Below are 20,627 nucleotides of genomic sequence, written 5' to 3'. Positions count from 1 at the left end.
TATGATCTGCAGATCATAATGTTAAAAAGCGGAGGGGAAGGAATAAAGATAAAAAGTCAAAATGTTAAAAAGAACTAATAAAGAGAGTCAGAGCTTGTTATTAACAGAACACCCCACTGAAGTCATCTGGAATCCTCCCACTGAGTTCTGTGTGTTCCAAGGCACACTGTTAGACAAGTAAACATGAAAATAAGTAGCAGAAAAAATTTCAGAATGCCTGGGCTTAGTAGAAATGAGACCCTCATAGGAAAAAGTGATGGAAGGGGCACAGCATTCCCTCCTCCACGAGTGCCATAGGGTACAGAAGCTGCAGGATCAGTGACAGAAGGTTTTAGCGAACAAGCTTTGCTAACCAAGTCAGTGATGAACTCTGAGGACTCCCAGAGCTGTCAGCTCTTCAGTGAACTCCTGCCCTGCTCTGTGCCACTGGAAATCTCCCCAGACTCGAGGGCTCCCAGCCCTCCTCCTGGCCCGTATGGTACCAGGGAAGCACATGCTGGGAGTGCACATTGCCCCACCATCCCTTTTGACTTTGCCACCTCCCTGCCTGAGGAGTGCCTCCCTCTGAAATCATCCTTACCTCATGCCAACGAGAAGTGCAGGGGCATACGAGAAGTCTGTATTTACAACACGCAAAAAAGAAACAGTTTTAGGAAAAAATTAGGTGACAAAGATAAAAAAAACCAAAGAAAGAACCCTCGAAACCCCACAACCAAACCAGTATTGGCATTACTCTTATACCTGAAATATCCCTCTCCCAAAACCCAGCTAACCTGCTGCAGACCCTTTCCTGAGACTGTTTTTCTGTGTAGCATTCATCTCAGCTGCATTCAACAGAGGACTTCTTGGCAAAATGCTTCAGCTTTTATCACTAAATGTTTTTATGAGCCCTGCTAACAATTTGGGAATCTTTTTTTCCTTGAAAACAACCACACCAAAAGAGACTCAGCTTTCTCCCCAGGTCTCGTCTCCAAGGACACAGTATCAGGGACTTTGCAGTTATTGAATGGATTTTCTCCTTGATGAAAAGGCCTATTCGTAAGAGTGAATATTAATTGTAGAAAGAATCAGTGTCGGTTTTGACATTAAGCAACTATAGAAAGAGTATAAAGAAGAGTAAAAAAAGCTAAACCAGTTGAGTAAGTTTTACACTGATCTGAGTGATACCAACAGCTTCATACAGTGGCATCGAAACCAGAAACAGCAGATCCCAGGAAATCCAGAAGGAGGAGCTGGGTGGTACCTGCCAGCACAGTTCTGAGGAGGCTGTGCTGCTGCATGAAACAAAGACTGTTTCAAGGAAAAGACTATTTTCCTCCCTTGAGAGGGCACAGTTGGAGCAGCGCCCCCACAACAACTCTCAAGATGACCTTCAAAATTAGCCAAGTGTATAAATTTGTGTCATTCTCCCAAGCTGGCAGGTCTGAATAAGGATATTTTGGGTGGAATGCACCACACAGCAGGTGGTTTGTTTTTTTGTTTTTTGTTTTTTTTTTTTTTTTTTCCTTCAGTATCATCAGAATCCAGAGAGATGAATAGCAGTGATAATTACTTCCACAGTAAAAAGGCTTAAGTAAAAACCAGGCAATCCTCAAGCACACCTTGCAGCAGAAGTCAGGCTGTCAGCAGCCCAGCTCCCCCTGATGTCAGCAGCACTCCAGTGCATTCCAGCCCGGGGTCCTTGTGGTGCACAGCCTCCCTCCAGAGGTCACCTGTGGGAGAGCTGTAGCATCCTTGTGCTTTGACATCCACAGAGAAAACCCAGCACAATCCAGAGACGGCAGGTGGGACAGAGGATGGCAGCTGGATTGTCCCACCTTTTCCAAGAGGGACTGTGTAGTGCTCTCAGCCTGGCACCTTCTGCTAGCACCTAACAAAACTTCACAGTATTTCGAATATTTGGAAGCACCCATTCAGCAGTGAAACGTTTTCACGTGTAATTAGATGATTTTGGAGGTGCAAAGTGATCATGTCAGTAATGGGGGCTTTACCTATCATGGGGAAAACCTTGCAGGAACAATTGGGGTTAACGTTTTAGAGTATATAAAGCAAGGGGGAAACATATGCTCCTCAGCAATAAATGTTCTTTGGAATAATCTTGATTTGGAAATGATTTAGTGGTGATCACATTATCAGACACAGTGGGCAAAACCTATCTGCTGTGGGCTCCACAGATTGCATTCATCCAGGGAACCATGAAGCCAGGGGAGCACTTCTTGGATTGTTCCACAAGCTCCTTCCTGGCTGTGAGAGACGTCCCACGTGGGAAGGGAGGGGAGCTGCTCACAGCATCCAGCACAGAGCAGCCTCAAGGCTGACTCACAGCACATCAGAGCTCTGGGCACTGCCCCCAGGCGAGGACTCAGGCACTGACACACCTGGGGCTGTACCAGAGCATGTGGACACTGTTTGTGCCCACGTTTGTGCTGTGCCGTGTGCCCCACGTTTGGCTCTGGGAGCTCCAGGGGTCTGTTCAAAGCTCCGGGCAGTTCACACCTTTCCTTCCTTAGGGCACTCAGTTACATTTTTACCAGCACCATACCACTTGCATTCCTGCAGTGGCTTGGCACTTCTCCAAAACTGAGCTGTCAGCCAAAAAGAGCCCAGCAGCTTGAGGCTTCAGACCTTGGAATAATTTTCTCTGGCGAGCTTTATTTATCTCTATGGGCAGGGAAAACTCTGAATTTCTCTAAGAGGATTTTAATCCTATTTATTTTGGAGATGTTGCAATACCCTAATACAAGAGCAGCACCTCTGCTCTTGAAGCCACATTGCTTTGAACCATCCAATATGATGCTGAGCTGCTGAAAAAGGATGTTTTGCTTCTTGCATCATTAATCCTCATTATCACTCTCAAAAAGCTCATGGAAAACTGATCACCATGAGAAAGCAAATCAAGCATAAAAATCTAAACATATACACATGCAGTTACATACACATTCACATTTGGGTTAAAATACCAAGTACCCAGACTGGTAATAATGTTTCCACAACTTCCAGAGAAAAGGCATGCAGATGTTTCAGATAGGATCTCCAGTTATTTTCATATTGGACTAATCTTCAAAATACACATGCTAACTTTTCTAATGGGAATTTAATGTGTGCTGCTCAACAAAGTGAAAAAGGAAAATTTACCCTGGGCCTTTGGCCAAGACATGTGTATCCTTATTTGTGGCAACAGCAAAAGCAAAAATCTTACACAGAACAGGCTGGGAAACATCCTCTACTGTGCCATGTCTGCATCCACCACTTAGTGCAACCAAGGAGAAAGAGAAGGGCCTGGATGCCATCTTTTCCAAAGAGGAAAGCAATCCACCAAGGCACGACAGTGCATCACTACCAATCCAACCAATCTGCACCACAGAGTGCTAACCTGAAATAGCTGCTGTACAAATGGCGCTTCTTGCAGGGTAAATAATGAAACTTTAGGCTAAAACAATGTTTTCTCTTGTCGTGACTCACCACACAGTCCCATGGCTTTCATCAAACGCCTTTCCATGCTGTTGGACATGCATCCAGCTGTGTCACCACTTTCCTGGCAGAAGAGATTTCACATTAAAAACCAAGTTTTTTAAAACATTTCTTAATGCTAGAGGTGATTTGCAAATAATTCAACAGACAGGCACGGCCAGGAACAAGACAAGCAGCATGGCTGCAGTTACCCCACACACGACTGAGCCTGACAGGAGGACTGAGGGCTGGGCTGTGGCATTTGGGAATTCGGCACTAAAGGAAATGGACAGAAAGGAGATACAGAGAGCTTGGGCAATCCCAGGGTTAGTGCTGTTGCCTTTTAGAACGACTTAGGCTTCACTTGACAAGCTCTGAGCGTTTTCCCCCATTCATTGACATTTTTCTCCTGGTGATACAGGTTTCTCTGTCCAGTCTGGACTGTGAACGATCACATTATTTACATTATTACGCTACACAAACCCTGGGGGGATGGCCGTGCCCTTGGGTGATACGCAGACCTTGCCACCCCCTTTTTGCGGCAACTCCAGTAAACTGTGGAGCTGAAACAACCGTACAGCGTTGCTTCCCGTGGGGGAGGAAAAGAAAGCTTGGCGGGGGGTAAATCAGCTACAAAAAGAAAAGAACCCACGACACCCAAATCCTTCCCGTGTGCCCGCCTCACCCCCGGCGGCTCGGGGCGCTGCTCTGTACCGAGCTGAGGGGACCTCAGGCGCTGAGGGGATCTAGTGGCGCTGAGGGGATCTAGTGGCGCTGAGGGGACCCGGTGGCGCTGAGGGGATCTAGTGGCGCTGAGGGGATCTAGTGGCGCTGAGGGGATCTAGTGGCGCTGAGGGGACCCGGTGGCGCTGAGGGGATCTAGTGGCGCTGAGGGGATCTAGTGGCGCTGAGGGGATCTAGTGGCGCTGAGGGGACCCGGTGGCGCTGAGGGGATCTAGTGGCGCTGAGGGGATCTAGTGGCGCTGAGGGGATCTAGTGGCGCTGAGGGGACCCGGTGGCGCTGAGGGGATCTAGTGGCGCTGAGGGGATCTAGTGGCGCTGAGGGGACCCAGTGGCGCTGAGGGGATCTAGTGGCGCTGAGGGGACCCGGTGGCGCTGAGGGGACCCGCCGGCCCTGAGGGGACCCGGTGCCGCTGAGGGGACCCGGTGGCGCTGAGGGGACCCGGAGGACGCACCGGCGCTGAGGGGACCCGGTGGCGCTGAGGGGACCCGGTGGCGCTGAGGGGACCCCGAGGACCCGGCGGCGTTGAACGGCCGAAGAGAAGCGGTGCCGCTCACCGCTTCGCCCGCCCGACGCCGTTGCCAAGGAGACGGCCATGGCGGCAATGGCGGCCGCGGCTCCGGCTGCGGCCTCCGAGCCCCCGGAGTCCTCCAGCTCCTCAGACGAGGCGGACGGGGCTCCGGCTGCGGCCTCCGAGCCCTCGGTGTCCCCCTGCTGCTCAGGTGAGTGCCCGGGCAGCCGGGCGTGGCGCCGCGAGGGCGGCGGGGCGCTCTGCCTGCGGAGGGCCGGGGGCAGAGCCCGGGCAGTGAGCGCTGAGCGCGGCCTCCCGGACACGGGCGCGCTGGACATCGCCCCCCTCACGGCCCGCACCTCTCGCCGCGGGCACTCACCTCAGCACGGGTGTCTGCAGGCCACACCGGCGTTCATGGCAGGAAACGCTGTCTGGGTCATCACCAGCTCTCCGGCATCCTCCCCTTCCAGCAGTTTCTCTCCCGTTAAAGCCAGTCTCCTCTACAGCCACCCGCATTTATCCCTTCCTCACCTGGCTTCCCCAGGGCAGGAGCGGCTGCTCACCCTGTTGCTGGGCGCAGCAGCCCCTCATCCCCGACTCCACAGCACTCCAGGGGCTTCCCTGGAGCTCAGCCGTGCTCCCGGCCGAGCAGACAGCTCCGCGGAGCCCCTGTGCCCGCAGGTGCTGCTCACAGACCCGACTGCCAGGTGCCGGCTGGCCCCGAGGGCTGCCTGCCGCCGGCCTCCATCACAGCCCGCTTGGGGCGGACACTGAGGGGACTGCAAGTTGCAAGGCAAGCCGAAGACAAAAGGATGCACGTCTTTAAATCCAACCCAGCCATAACCTCGGGACGGCCTTTACAGCGCTCAGGACAGGGCCCCGTTTCCAAAAGACCTGGATCTGGGCTGAGATCCCCACACGACATTGGAACCTGCTCAGTTCACACCTAAGTGCCCATCACTGTGCTCAGCTGTGCCTCAGCCCAAGGCAAGGCATTACTGGAGAATTAACACCAAAAAAACCCCACAGCATTACAGGCTATTCATGATACTGGAATTCAGTTTTAGGAAGATTTTGCTGCGTCACTCCTATTAAACATTAGTCACAGCCAAAAATCCAGTGCAATTATTCACATAAAGCTGTAAATATAGCACGGCACTGTTACCATATTGGTTCCTTTTATACTGACATATAGGGCTCGTGCTTATCTCTCTGCCCAGTGTGCAAAGGGATTAAATTTAGAAAGTGCTCAGCTATTTTCTCCCACTAAAGATAAAACACATGAAAATTTTGTTTACTGGTTTATGAATAGTGATAATTAAAGGCATGTTTTCAACTGGAAATGTTGAAACTGAAAAATATTGCAAACTTCTAAGGAGGAGTCACAAGTGCTTCCAGCAGCAGTCAGGCACCAGGTTTTGATAGGGAATGAGATCACTGGCCACCAGAACTTCCCTCTCTATCAATCTACCTCCATCACAGCTTGGAAAGCTTTGTGGGAAAAGAGGAATCCAAATAAAATGATTTTCTTAATACCAGGTGTACTGAGAAAAGGATTAATCTGGATTTGAAATGAGTTCATGCTCTCCATCAAATGACACAAGCTGGCAGAATAAAGGTAGTGAGTCTGCTGATGTTTGTCAACAGATAAAATTTTTGCTAAGCAAATGTTACAAGCTTGGGATTTGTGGTTACAACTTCATGAAGCCCTCCCCAGAGCATGACTGTCTCAAAGCCACACTAACAATCCCTCATTTTCCATTAAACCATCTGTTACAGGTGAAGTGATAAAAAAAAAATCTATGAAGTACACAGGGCTGCTAGTATTTTCTTAATGAAAATTGACAAGATGCTGCAGTTTTATTTTATTTTAGAAATATTTTTTCCCTTCCTTATGACTTTACATGACCCTGTGTAGAGTTTTTTATTCCACCTTTCTTTGATGCTGCTACTTCAGAAACTTCTCATAAAACTTGATCCAGTCACTTTCAACAAATGCTGCAAAGAAATATTAACTGTAGCAGTTAAAATGTTATGGTTGTTTTCATGTAAATCATTGGTTCTTAATGCTTTGAAGTAAAGACTTGAAATAGGGTAAGGACTCAGTGGTGGCTGAACTGTGATAACAACAGACTTCACTATTGTGATAAAAATAATTTCACTTATGCTCGTGGAAGTAATTTTATTGCTATGTGTGAAATATTTAAAGAATACTGTGATAAGCATCTCAAAAGCACCAGAAAAAAATATCTGACAGGACTAAAATTGTACTGAATTGTGCATTACACTGTGAGCAGAAATCAAAGTGTGCAGGAAGTGTAAGGTGTGCCATCAGTCTCATGTCCTGTGTAGGGCAGAGGTTATAGGGAACAAATATCTCAGAAAATCTCCAAGATAATCTACGAAATACATCCAAATCCATAGGTATTGAATATTATATCCATTTGTGCCTTCTTCAAAGGTTAGTTGCCACCACGTTTTTACCAGCTGCAGTTCTGCTCATGTGCCATGGCATTGCTAAACTGTGTCCAAGAAGAATGTCACTTCTTCAGGGTTTGCTGCTTCAGGAGGAGAAAGAAATGAGTTTCTGACAAAATGCTGTGCAAAATCCAGGTGCAAATCATGAATAACAGTGGGAAGAAAGTTTTTTGGAAATAAATCCAAGTTCATAACTGCTTCAGGATGGTGGGAAGTGGAACAAAAGCATAAGAGAACATTTAGCTTGTTAGATGCATCTAAGTATCTTTAAAAACATTTCCTCTCTTGAATTTCAGTAGTGTAAGTACTGTAAGAGCCTTTCCTGCAGAATCTTCCTGCTGCTGCTCCTCACAGCCCCTGCAGAGTTTGAATCACAACTTTTCCCTGTACTCAGTAGTCAGAAAAAACCTTCCTATATTGAAGATTTGCTCAGAAATTGTTTCCTGAGGCTTCAGGCTCTAAAAGCCAGGCTCTGGGGGACTCCAGTGCTCACTTCTAGCAGAGCATTACTCTGAAGTATCCTTATTTCTCAGCTCTAAGCTTTAGGACTACAGGGTTGCTATAGGTGTAACTCCTGTCAGTGGGATAAAAATCTCTGCATTTATTCCCTTTCACTGGACAAAACGCCACAGGAAGCACAAAATGGTTGGGATGAGAATGAACAAGCCAGAGGTGACAGATTTAAGTTATTGCTACTTAAAGATTTAATTGTTTGATGTAAGGATATAGTTTGTTTATGATCAGAATGAGGGTTATGTAAGACTTAAACAGAAAAGGGTTTAAGTAATGCCGTGTTTAAATGGAGAACATCTGGGAGCAGCTGACCTGTTCAGACCAGATTCCATTGCAAAGAGAAAGTCTTTGCATTTTATTACCCACATAAACACTTCTGCAAGGGGGCAGCTTCTAATAACAACAGCTTCACCAGCATGGCTGGATGCACAGGGAGGGAGCTGAGGCCTTGTCTGGCAAGGAAAGCAAGAGGGACAGTTCTCAGAAATCTGCCAACAGTTGACCCAATCCCTGTTCCAAAACTAGGCTGGACACAGAACTTCCAAAGAAATGAAAGGCAGCAGCTACAGAAACTACAACTGGCATGTTGTACCTGTGATGCAAAAATTCTCTCTCTGTCCATTCCCAACCTGATTCACCTTCAGTCATCTTTTACTACTTTTCCTTCAGTTTTCTCTCAGGCTTCCTTTCCAGAATGGGAGGTCTTGCCTCACAAAGTCTGTTGGAATTGTGCATCCTTTTGCATTTCTCTTTGTAATCTCACCTTCTCACAGACATCCACAAAGCACCCAGCAGATGCTGATCATCCCATTTACAGACTACATTGCAATCAATAAAAAACCCCAAAAAACCAAACCCCAGGTATTCTCTAACAGATGTTCCTTCACCTTTTTGTGTTGTATGTCCTGTAAGAGTTCTGCAGGACAGGCTGACCCAAGACTTGCTGAAGCTGATAGGAAGTTTCCCATCCACTCAGGAAGGATTCAGAAATGGTCCCTACAATGTGTGACCCTTCCTGACCCTCCAGCCATGAGTGCTGAGACTAGCCAAAGGAGGCTAAAAAAACCAAAAGAAAAAACCAAAAAGCCACCAGAACTGAGGCAAAGTTCTGAATTTTTTTCAAGAAGCCTGTGATGCATGACCTGGAAGAACCTTTTCCCAGACCAGTGCCCTGCTATCTGCATCTCTTTTTTCCCCCCCCAAGGTTTTTGTTGGAGAGAAATTTGACTTACTCTTTTATATACATATCCTAGCAGGAAGTTCATGCATCAGCTCCTAAAAAAAAAAAAAAAAAAAAAAAAAAAAAAAAAAAAAAAAAAAGGAAGGTTCTCAGGCACTGACGAGGTGATGCTAGTATCAATTTTAGTATCAATTTTAGTATCAATTTTATGTTTCAGCAAGTCCAGAGGACACGGTGTCTTGCAATTTTTTTCCCCATTGAAAATGACAGATGAACAGCCTCCCCTTAGGCTTCCAAGTAATTGTAGATTTTTAACAGTTCCTTGAATGGAGAGCAGTTACCCTACAGCTTCTTAACTTAATTTTCTCCTTGAATGAGACCTCTTCAGAACAGTTGGATGACTAGAAAGAAAAATTTTGCAAGGTGCTACTTGGGTTTATATAGTTTCTATACACGCTGCCTATAATAAAAGATAAATTAGTTCAAAGCCTAGTGTTCTGTCAAGGTAAAATGGATATTTTCAAGCTGTGAATTTGGTCTGATTCCTGATTTTACTGCTATGTCATTATAATCTCATCTGTGAGAATACATGTTTTCTTTTTAGTCCATGCAGAAAGTACTTCCTTGAAAGAAGACAATCTTCCCTATCCTGGGATGCTACCAGTAGATATAAGGCTTTTACACTTACAGATCTACAAACTTCTTCAGTGTGTTCATGAGAAAGACAAGAAGCAAATAGAAAATCTGATCCAGAAAGGATTCCCAGATCTCATTAATTACACAGAGCCTAAGGAAGGATACAGTGCCTTTCACTTGGCCTCCATGAAGAATGACATTGAGATGTGCCGTTTCCTGCTGGAACACGGAGCTGATCCAAATGTCCATGACAAAATGGGATGCACTCCAGCCATGAAGGCAGCTGAGCTGGGCCATGAGGTGATTTTGGAATTACTAGCAAAAGCTAATGCAGATATGACTGCTGTGGATAATGAAGGGAAAGGTGAGTGAGAAGGAAATACCAGGCAGCCATACCTTAACTGTGTGACACACTTAGTACACATGCTGTGTCCCACCTGTGGAGAGAACTGTGGTTGAGGGTTATCCTTAGAGCCCAACAGAAACTGTTGGCCAAGACAGCTTTGATGAAAATGAAAAGAATTCTCCCTGGAGAGTCCAGACCTTTATATCATAAGTCTCCCCAGTGCAGAGCTGAGAGGCAACTTATGATTGAGAATCACATTCCTCCCATGACCTGTGACATACTGAACTCTGGTTTTCTCCTCAAGTAAAGACTCTAAAGTAGAAGTCTTTTCTTTGCATGGATACACCCTCAGTGAAGGGGGTCTCTGTTGCAAACTGATCAGCTGTGAAGCTCACAGCCTCATAACCCTTCTGGTAGCTTCTTCTTGCACTCTAATCCCCACTGGTTTCCTTTGCAGGTATTTTGTTTTACCTCCTTTCACCTACAGGACGCCACTCCCACTGCCTGCGAATTGCCTTGGAATATGGTGCAGATGTCAACAACTGTACCACTAGTGGGAGGTCTGTGCTTCTACAAGCCTGTGAGCAAGCTCATGAGGTTAAAGAAATGTGCCTGATTTTCTTGGAGAAAGGAGCAGATCCCCATGCAACAGACCCGGTACGAGCATTTCTGTAACTAAGAACAGATACAGGAGTATAGAATAAAGACCAGATGAGCCGAGTACCTGACTTTAAATCCTCCCATTAAAATTATAAAGCAGTGAAAACTGCTTAACTCAGTGGCCATACCTCTTCTCCTCTTCTGTACCACTCTTCTTTTGGAGGAGAGGAATTTAAGTCTTCTTTTAGATTTTTGTAAGTTTAGAGCACAAATATTTCCCTAAATTTAAATGTCACTAGGCCAGCTCTAAGGAGCTGCAGTTCAGTGTACTTCAGTGGAGCAGTGCTGATTTGTATTTGCCTTGATGTGTCCTTAGATTCTTGAGAGTTGAAATAATATTCACTAAAAGGTAAAGTCCGTTAGGGAAATTTGAGGAACAATCAAGGCAGGAACAAGGCATATGAAACTTTCTTCTCTTTTGTATGTCTTAATCATTTATTTGTTTGCTTCTTTAATTTAACAAAGACTTGAAAGACTGAAGCTCTGCGCTGTTGATAAATCAAGAAACTCAAGCTTTCCCTCAAAGTTATCCAAAGCAAGCATCCATTATTATCTAGGAAAAGACAACATTAATGTAGTAGAGTGTGAATTTTTCCTCACAGAACTGTAGTGAAATTCCCTGGTTGCTTTGCCTTCCTCATAGCACTCCTCCAGACATAGCTCCTCATGCTCCTGCTTTCCTAAGCTGAGGTGGTATTTTGTGTTAGATGTTGTAAATGTGCATGACAAGATACCCACAGAATAAAAGATTCCTTAACTAAGGAATTGATTTTCATGGGCATTATTCAAGGGTCTCAAGACTTCAATGTACCTGAGTTTCTGGGATCTGGCTACTCTATCATAGCAGCACTACGACTAGATTCTGAAAGTTTTCCCGAAGGTATAGACTACTAGACTTGTCTCCTTTTCCCAGTAATAGCTAAAAGGAGACTTCCAGTTTCATGCCATCCTGGAACAGTCAGATCCATCCCTTCGTTGCAGCCTTAGCGCACGGAACGAACTGTGAGCTGTTCTCTCGCCCCCCTGCAGGCCACGGGGCGCACAGCCCTGATGGAAGCTACAAGGGAAGGAGCTGTCGAGGTGGTGCTGGCTCTGCTTCAGAGGGGAGCCGATGTCAACCTGTTTGACTTTGAAAGACACAGTGCTGCACATTTCGCAGCCAAAGGAGGCTTTTTTCAGGTATTAACATTTGTGGTGTTAAAGCATTGCTGCAAAGCCGAACCTGGGTGGGTTTTTTTGTTGTTACAGGGTTTTGGTTTTTGGAGTGTGTTTGGTTGGGTTGGGTTTTTTTGTGGCGGTTTTGTTTTTGTTTTTGTTTTTGTTTTTGTTTTGGGTGGGGGTGGTTTGAGTCCATTATCTCAGCTGATCGAAGCATAATGCTCAGTAATCAAAAGCAGATTCTTTTTAAGTATCAAAGGGATTTCATCAGTGATAGATCAGCCAAACAGGGGCTTACAGTGAGCTGGCAAGAAGATTGTCCTTGGTGTTCTACAACTACAAAAGGTTTCTGTTTCATCAGTTAGATAAGCATAATACTATAGAAGACATTAATGTTATATATGCATTGACCAGCTGAACATGGGAGAGAATTATTAGAATGGGAATGTAAGATACTGCATTTATTTGTAAATCAATCTCACATTTTCACATGTCAAAAAACAGACAAGATTTTTGGTGGGACTCTGTTTGTTTTTCTAGATTCTGACAATTATTTCAGGTTATAATGCAGACTTGAAACTGATTGCTATGAATGGTAACACACCACTTCATTACGCTGCGGAGGGAGGATTTGCAGATTGCTGCAGGTATATAGGACAAAGAGGTACATTAAAACTAAGTTACTTTGCAACTATTATCTATATTCTATTTCTCTGTGCTAAAGGAAAGATTTCATTTGGGTATCTCTGAAGGATTTGATTCTTGGGCACGCTGTGACAAAATTGTCCCTCAGAAGGGCCTAACAGAGGCTCTTATCGCATGTGGATGAGAAAACATTTCTCAAAGGAAGCAGCAGAAACACAAGGGGGTTGTAAAACTTAGTGTTGGACAGTATTAGGTGATTCTGGGGTTAGTTGGGTTTAGATGTATTGTATTGAAACTTCCAATAGAAAACAAATTTTTGATTTGATGATCATTTAAAAAAATTCTCTGTGCAGTCATGAGGAAAACTTCACGGCCATGGGTATTGAAATATCCCCTGAAGCAGCCGTGATCCTTTCCTGGCTTCATCAGATGACCATGGCACTTCAAGCTTTGATCCAAGAGGACCATGCAAAATCCCACACTCTAGTTTTGTGATCAAACAAATGATCCATTGCCAAATTGTAATGTTGGGGTATAGAAATAAGCGACACTATAATCTTAGTTTGCTTCTTAACCTTGTTCACCACTTCAAGTAAAAATGTAAAGTTTCCATTGAATGTCTCTCTTTTTATACGTATTCATGAGTGGATGAATAAATAGAGCATGGGTTGCTCAATGGTTCTGCCTTTGGGAAAAAATACGAACATGTGGCTGACCTTAATCCAGCCTGGGATCAATGATGCGGTTCCACCTACCATTGCTATTTACAGCTTAAACAGTATAAAATTGTAGGCCTGGGATAATGAGTTGCCTGAGTATTACACAATTAGCAACTCCACTGCCCCATTAGCCAAACTGTGTCCACATTTCTAGGCTGTGATCCTACCTGGTCAAACCTGGCACATCTGACCCCAAGGGACGTTGCCAAGAACGGCGGGTTTAAAGCAGCAGCAACGGTATTGCGCAAAGCTGAGAAAGCCTTTAAAAAACCAGACGAGGTCCTTGCCTGGTACCTGAAGGTGTACGACTGGTCTGTGCAGCACGAGGACGCCATCCGCAAGGAGTTTGAGATCGACCAAGAAGGGGATGGGACAGTATCCAGAAGTGATTTTATATCAGTTATTCAGAAGCGCTGGGGCAATGTGGACCAGGAACAAATAGAAATTCTTGCCAGAAAGCATGAAGTATCTGGTGACCGGATCAGCCTTGATGATTTTTTTAAAGGCTCAAAATACTTGCAGAAAACCTTTCTGCTATCGTCCTTTGGGCCCAAAGCAAAGAAGAAGAAGAAGCCACAAAGGAAAAAAGGCAAAAAAGGCCTCCCTGTGCCAGTTTGTGTAATCCCAAAGAGCGAACTCCCGCTTAGGGAAGATGGCTTCCCCACCTACATGGTTGAGGCTGTCCCAAACATTTCTGAGGAGCAGCGTTTCAAACGGGACCAGCAATCCATCCATCCCGTGCTCGATGACCGTGTCTGGTATGTGGATGAGCCAAGGAAAATCCTCATGGATATCAACTACCTTGCCAGAGAGGGAGACTTCGTGTCTCTGCAGAAAGCATTTGATGAAGGTGTGCCAGTAGACATAAAAGATAAATATTACAAAACACCTTTGATGGTTGCATGTGCAAGTGGCAACATCGTTCTTGTGGAGTTTCTTCTGGAAAAGGGGTAAGATAATTTCAATTTAATTGTTATTTTGGGAAGGCTTTCAAAAGCATAAACATCCAGTAAATATTTGGATGCAAAAGGCTATGGTTTGTTTTTTGCTTACATAGCATTTAATGTTAAAGTTAGTTTCCTAAGGTCTCAAGTCACAGGGGGTAAGTTTATTATTTTTCACATTTTAGTAGCATGGAGATGAAAACAACCAAGAGATAAGTGCCCCAGGACTGAAATTTTTGGTGTCTGGGCTGTTGACATTTGGTCAGCTGCAGAGTTCATACTCATATCTCAAGTGCATCCTCACAAGCAAACTCTCAAGACTGGTGAATGATTTTGGGGAAATCTGACTCAAAGGGCTTGTCTGAAATCATCGAGGTGATCCTGGACTTTCCTGTTACACATACCTGGTTTAAACCTTCACTTTCCACTGCAGCTGAGGCAGGCTGAAATAGCAGGATTTACATCAGAAGCCCCTGCTATTAATTAGCCTGTTCCTCCTTTTAGAAGTGCTTCAGCAATTCTGTAGCCTGCAGACACACTTGTGAAAAATCTCAATGACAGCTTACAAATGAAAGCAATTTCAGAAAGATTCAGTCATACTTGTGTAATAGCATAATCTCTTATTGTCAGACTGCTGGGGTTCTACAATCCTTCACATAAATGCTTAAAGGAACAGTTTTCAAAGATATTTACATTGATTTTGTTCTCTCTACCCATCGACAGAATTAATGTTAATATTAACATCTCAGGGAAAGTGGCTGTAGTCATTGCTCTGGTTCCTGCAAAGACTAACAGCACATGGATCTTTACACACCCTGGTAATTACACTGACATTCCTAGAGCATATGGAAAATGGTGTAATGAATGTGTATATTCAAGTTTTCCAAAGACAAAGATACAGAAGCTACCAAATTAATCCACCAGATTAATCTCTACTCCTTTCACCAAGCCTCAGTAGACAGCACTCATATTTAACAATGAGGCCTAGAAACACAGTAACTTAGCTTAAAAAAAATTGTACCAGTTTTGAGATTTTTTTCCAATTGTCAGAAATGAAAATGGAGAGGAAAGTTATCAGGAGCATTTAGGTTTGCATCTTTCAGCATCATGAGCTTACAGTTTGGCACGGGCATTCAAATTCCTTTTACAATACAATCTTTTCAGTAGACAACCACAAATCCATATTGAATCCAAAACAAAACATTTATCCAAATAAATGTTTAACATTTATTATGTTTAAAATTAAATTGGTGGTATCTACTTTCTATCTTCCTCCAGAAAGAATCAGAAGTAAATGAAATTTGGTCTGATGGGAAATTCTGTGCTTGATGGGCAGAAATGCTGAGAAATTTTTAATTCAGTGCTGCATTGTCTCTGTTCATATTGATTGGTTTCTTTCTGATAGAATGAAGTTAGGAAAAAGGGTTCAGAGGCAGACAGAGTCTGAGTGCAGGCAAAGAGGTTGGGTTGAGAGAGAAAGGGAAAACATTGAAGGAGCTTATTTTAATGAGAATTAAAACTGCATACGAATAAACCATAATGGTTTAGTGACTGAAAGATAAGAAATAAATGTGGTAGGTCAGGGGAATTTATTGTGCTAAGATCTCATCAAAGGTAGAAATTCTGAAAAGGTAGAATTCTGAAAAAATCAAAAATTTAAACAAGGAAAGAGGAATAGGTGAATCTGTGCTTTTATCTAGACAATTACCTGACCTGAAGAGCAAACAACTATCCCTGGAAGCAGCGTCCTTCATACTTTTTCTTCTTTCTCCCTTCCTCCTTGTCTTTTAGGAAGACAGCAGTCCACCAAGTAAGTGGGACAGTGACCCTAACTCCCTTCAAGACCTCTAGGACTGATAATGCTTTCCCTCTCAGCTTCATCCAAAGGCAGCATATTGCAAGGATCTCCCCTGAACTAGCCCTTGCTTTCTGCAGAATGTCCCAGTTTGTGAGCAGAAACAGATCCTAGTCCAGCAGCACAGTAGCTGGATAGTTTTTCAGTGCTCAGATTCCCAAGGCAGACCTTCTGTAACTCGTTTGTTGAAGGGAGAAGCCAGTGCTGAGAAATGAGGCAGGCAGAGGGCAGCAGCACTGAAAGGAAAGGTGAAAACTTCCCTCTTGTGCAGGAGAGCTCTGCAGTGCTGCCACATGTCCTGTAGCACCTGTTCTTGGCCCAGAAGTGTACTTTTTGAATTCCTTAATCTGCTTTCTGCCATTCTCAGTGAAGCTGGAGCACAAACACTAGCAGCCTTTCACAGGACTGAAGTGTTTGAATGCCTGGGTTTTTTCCTGTACCCATGAAAAGCTCCACGTGAAGGACACTGGTGAGGCGGGGCACGTGAGCAGCACCCAGGCACACTTACAATTACTATTGCATGACAAGTTCAGGGACTCAAACAGTTTCAGAGTAGCAGTAGCAATATGAAAACAGCTATTTACATTGAATATGCCATTGCAGTTCCAGTTGATTGCACTTGGAGCTGGGGCTGTTACTGTAGATACTCGACAGCTGCAGCTGCCACAACTGCTCTTACTCCTGTGCAGGGCTGATGTGAATGCAACAGACAACTTCCTGTGGACTCCTCTGCATCATGCTTGCTATAATGGACACCTGGATATCATGGAGGTGCTGGTGAAGGCTGGAGCAGCTGTGAATGCCCCTGCAATAGGCAGTGCCACCCCGCTGATGAGGGCTATTGAGGCCTGCAGGCTGGACATGGTCTATTTTTTAATCACTGCAGGTGCTGACGTCCAAGCTACAAACAGCAATGGTAAATAGCAATATCTCCAAAATAGGCAGTTTCTTTATTAAAAATGCCTGGACCACTTTGAGAACTGTTCTGCATTAGGACTGCTGTCAGTATTGGGATGAAGGTAACAGTTTTTTTCCAGTCTTGAATCATTATTGAAAAAAAGTCAGCTTTCCTGGGCTGTAGGTATCTAGAAAATGAAGTAACATGATTAATTACTCAATTTGGAAGATTGTTGCTCCTCACAAGATACGTATTGAGTTATGAGTGGCTTTAATGAAAACATTCTATCTAGTTGTTATTATTTGAGGGAAAATTAGATTTCAGTTGTGGCCCAGAGTCTGCCACTCATTTAAGTGATTTATTTTTAAGCACAGACAGTCCTGATTAAAAAACTTCCTTGCTGCTCTACATGTAAATATAACTCCTGAGAAAAAAACACTCAACAGAAACCCAAATCTGAGCTGGTACTGAAGTGTTACCTCCTCACAGCAGATCCCTCGTTGAGTGTTCTTTCTGCTGTCTCCAGATAATTTAAAAGTTAACATGCATCCCCTTTCAAGCTCTTGCTCTAACATAGGAAGCAACATTACTACACAATGAGACTTTCCTTGCCAAAATAAAAGTAGTGAAACCCTGCTTCTAGAAGAGATGTGTATTCCTTTTTCTTATATCATGTGGAGTTCTGATTCACACAGCAGTTCAATCTCACAGGTACTTTACAGCTAGAGTTTCATAAGAACCAGGACAGATTTTTTCCTTTGTTAAGCACTGAATCTGTTCATTTACACCACGGGGCTTTCCCTTGCCAGCCACAGACCTGGCTAGCACAGTACAAGGTTAGGAATGCAGACCATCTCCTACTAATGCTAAATGCTCTTGCTCTCAGAGATAAAAATGACAACCTGCAGGACCAGTAAGAGCATTAGGAGCAAAGCAAGCAATACAAGAATTCCTGCAATATTCCTACAAAATGAGTTTCAAGGCTCATTTCTGCCAGGTCTCATTTCTGCAAGCACTGCTGATGACTGTTGGTCCTCACACCAATGTCAGGCACGCTGCTGGCACATGGGATGAGTAATAAAATACTGGTCATAATAAATTCAGTTGATTGTCCAGTTGCAATAAACCAGTGCCAAAGTTAATTTTCATGGTTTACCCAGATATTTATTTTTTTAAATACAGGAAAGACTGTTCTTGAACTTGCTCAAATGTTTGAAGATGATAAAATAATTGAACTGCTTGAAAATCAACTGCAAATTTTGGCAGAAGAACAAGAAAAAGAAGAAGCAAAGCCAGCAAAAGGTGGGAAGCCAAAACCAGCAGAGCCACCGAAACCTGTGAAAAAAAAGGTATGAGAGATGGTAACAAAGGACTGATTTGCTAATAGTTAAAAGGGAGATTCCTTCTTTCCTTTCTTTGCCACCCATTTCTCTCTAATGCTGTAACTTGGGCAGCTTTGTTAAAGTGAGTATTTTCAGATGCCAGGACTTGTTCTTGTGAGTATTAGAGCTTGTTCATTGGTTGAAATTTGTCTTGCTAATTATACAAACTTAATGTCTTCCTCGGACACACATACGAATGATGTCCTGCACCACTGATAGGACACAGAAAAATATTTCCTTTTCTTCTTTCCTCCTCCTGAAATGTCTGTTCATCCAGCTCTGTTGTGGTAAACACCGAACAACTGGTAACCACAATTTCTTAAAGGGAGAACATGTTTTTTCACAAGATAAGAACAATACCCTTCAAACTGGTAAAAAGCTATCTGCATGGCTGGGAGTGTCCTTCAGCTGCCCTGGACAGTGCAATAAATATGTGCCAGTAGCTAAATGCTGGCATCTCCCTTTCACAAAGGTTTTGAATGTCAGGGACAGCACAGGATTTTTAGAGGCAGGAGGACGACAACCTTAGGTGCTTGTTTATTCCTCACGTGGAAGAGGATGGGATCACCAGTGGTGGTACAAGGTGACTGTCTTGGGACTCATAAAGACCAGTTAATGTTTTAGTGCCCAAAGGGGAGAGGTGTCTTTTATCTTTGAAAAGGTTGGCCTTGCAGTTTAAAAAATCACCTTTGAGAAAAACAGATTCTGAAGAGATTAAGAAAAATACTCCCCCAGTAAACACTGTAGCAGAGTATCAGAAGATGCAGGATGCATGCCTTGCTTCTGAACATGATGTATTGCTATAATTGATACCTTCTTCCCCTTCAGTCTCTAGATGAATCTCAGCTACCTGAGGAAACACCTGTTCCTGAAAAGACAAAGCCTTCCCGTAAAGACAGTGCTGCTTATTGGAAATCTTTGGCAAGGAGAGAAAACAAAAATGACATCTCCTTCAGACCCAGAAAAGTATGTACAGCAGCAAAACATGAGTGTAGCTTCATGGTAATTTAAAGGTAGATCTTGCTGAGATCAAAACCCAGAACAATGCAATGAAATTTCCACCTTCAGCTAGCTTAGAGATGATGTGATACAGCCTGGAGAGGTTACCACCAAACAACAGTAAATTAAAGAGTTTGTGGATGTATATTATATAATAACATATATATTTATATTAAAAAATATTGGTGGAAATCAAGCTCTTATCTGGTTTTAAAATAGGATTAAAGTGGAGCCACAGTAAAATAAAAATGCAACTACATTTATTATATGTATTTCTATACTCCTGCTTTTAAAAGATAGAAATCTATTTGCAGAGCATGAGCACCAGCTTCTAACTTGCCTCCTGGATTAGTCATCACATGATGAAGTTGTCAGTGACAGTCACTGAACTAGATGGATCACAGCACACTAAATATTTGCTTCCTAGAACTGGAATAGTGGAAATACAACTTTTCTGTCAGGGTCTTGTTAATACACTGTTAGAAATAACTGAGAAACAGAACAAGATAATCACAGTGAGGAAATTTTTGTAATATTGTTTTTCTCCTTAAAAAGGCCAAAACCACCACTACTGGCTGAGCAGTTGTGTTTGGAGTTTGTTTAATATTTCCCTAACCCTGATTTGTGCTAGTTTCTACAATGGTCTCAGAGGACTGAGGCTACATAGCTGATGATTCTACAGCTAATTATTATTTTCCACTCTGAGGATCGTGAGCCCAAGTCAGTAATTTTAAATAATTACCTTAAGATATTCTTTCCCACATAATCTATAATTGGAATCCATGGCATGCTATAGATTGGAAGTAACAACATGAGAATGTTCTGTGTATACACACACAAATTATTGACCTGTCTTCTGCTGGGAGGCCACACTGCCTCTTTTCTATGGCTCATAGTGGAAAGGAGTGCTTTCCAAAGAGAAACACAGTTCTCTTTGGCTAACAGTATCTTCTTAGTGCTTCTGTTGCCAAAATCCCATCCAAATTAACTACAAACACCTTTATTTTGTAGATATGGAGCCCTGATGCCACAGCAATACAGCTTGCAGAAAAGCGAGAATTACTCCGTGAACTTGCTACACTTTATGGTCACATGGAAGATTTTACACCCCTCTTCAACAGAAAATTTAACAATTAAGCACAGCATCTGGAATAAGTCACTTCAGCACGTAGTTTGAGGAGACAAAGATGTAAAAGGCTACTCCTTTGCAAGGAAGGAATTGTGCAGTGCTCAGTAAATATATCTCAGTTACCATAAAAGAAAATCATATCAAGTTTTTCCTCTGTAGATTATGTTGCTTACACACAATCTTTTGTTGAGGATTTAGTCTGGAAAAAGATTTATCCTCGTGTGATTCTAAGTCTTGGAGCTGGCTCAGGATACTTCATGGAATAGCCACTGCTGTGACACACACATATCCTTTGTAAAGGTGTGGCTTTATAAAGCTTTCTTTACCTCAACACAAAACTTCTTCCTGGAAGATTCATTACTCTTCTACTCTAAATATGTAG

General features: G+C 43.5%; 1 protein-coding gene across 1 annotated transcript; it reads left to right on the top strand.

The window, feature by feature from the left end:
* The first annotated feature begins 4,787 nt into the window (after positions 1–4,787).
* On the top strand, positions 4,788–20,389 carry ANKEF1 (ankyrin repeat and EF-hand domain containing 1). Its single transcript, XM_066314456.1, has 10 exons — positions 4,788–5,175; positions 9,479–9,874; positions 10,314–10,513; positions 11,546–11,695; positions 12,215–12,338; positions 13,193–13,988; positions 16,527–16,753; positions 17,918–18,084; positions 18,946–19,083; positions 20,128–20,389. Exons 1-10 carry the CDS (start codon positions 4,788–4,790, stop codon positions 20,251–20,253), a joined length of 2,712 nt encoding a protein of 903 aa, XP_066170553.1. The 3' UTR covers positions 20,254–20,389.
* The last annotated feature ends 238 nt before the right edge of the window (positions 20,390–20,627 follow it).

Source organism: Sylvia atricapilla, chromosome 3, assembly GCF_009819655.1.
Source record: "Sylvia atricapilla isolate bSylAtr1 chromosome 3, bSylAtr1.pri, whole genome shotgun sequence".
NCBI lineage: Eukaryota > Metazoa > Chordata > Aves > Passeriformes > Sylviidae > Sylvia > Sylvia atricapilla.
The sequence above is the reverse complement of the archived record's forward strand: the minus strand, read 5'-3'. Positions and strand labels throughout refer to the sequence as shown.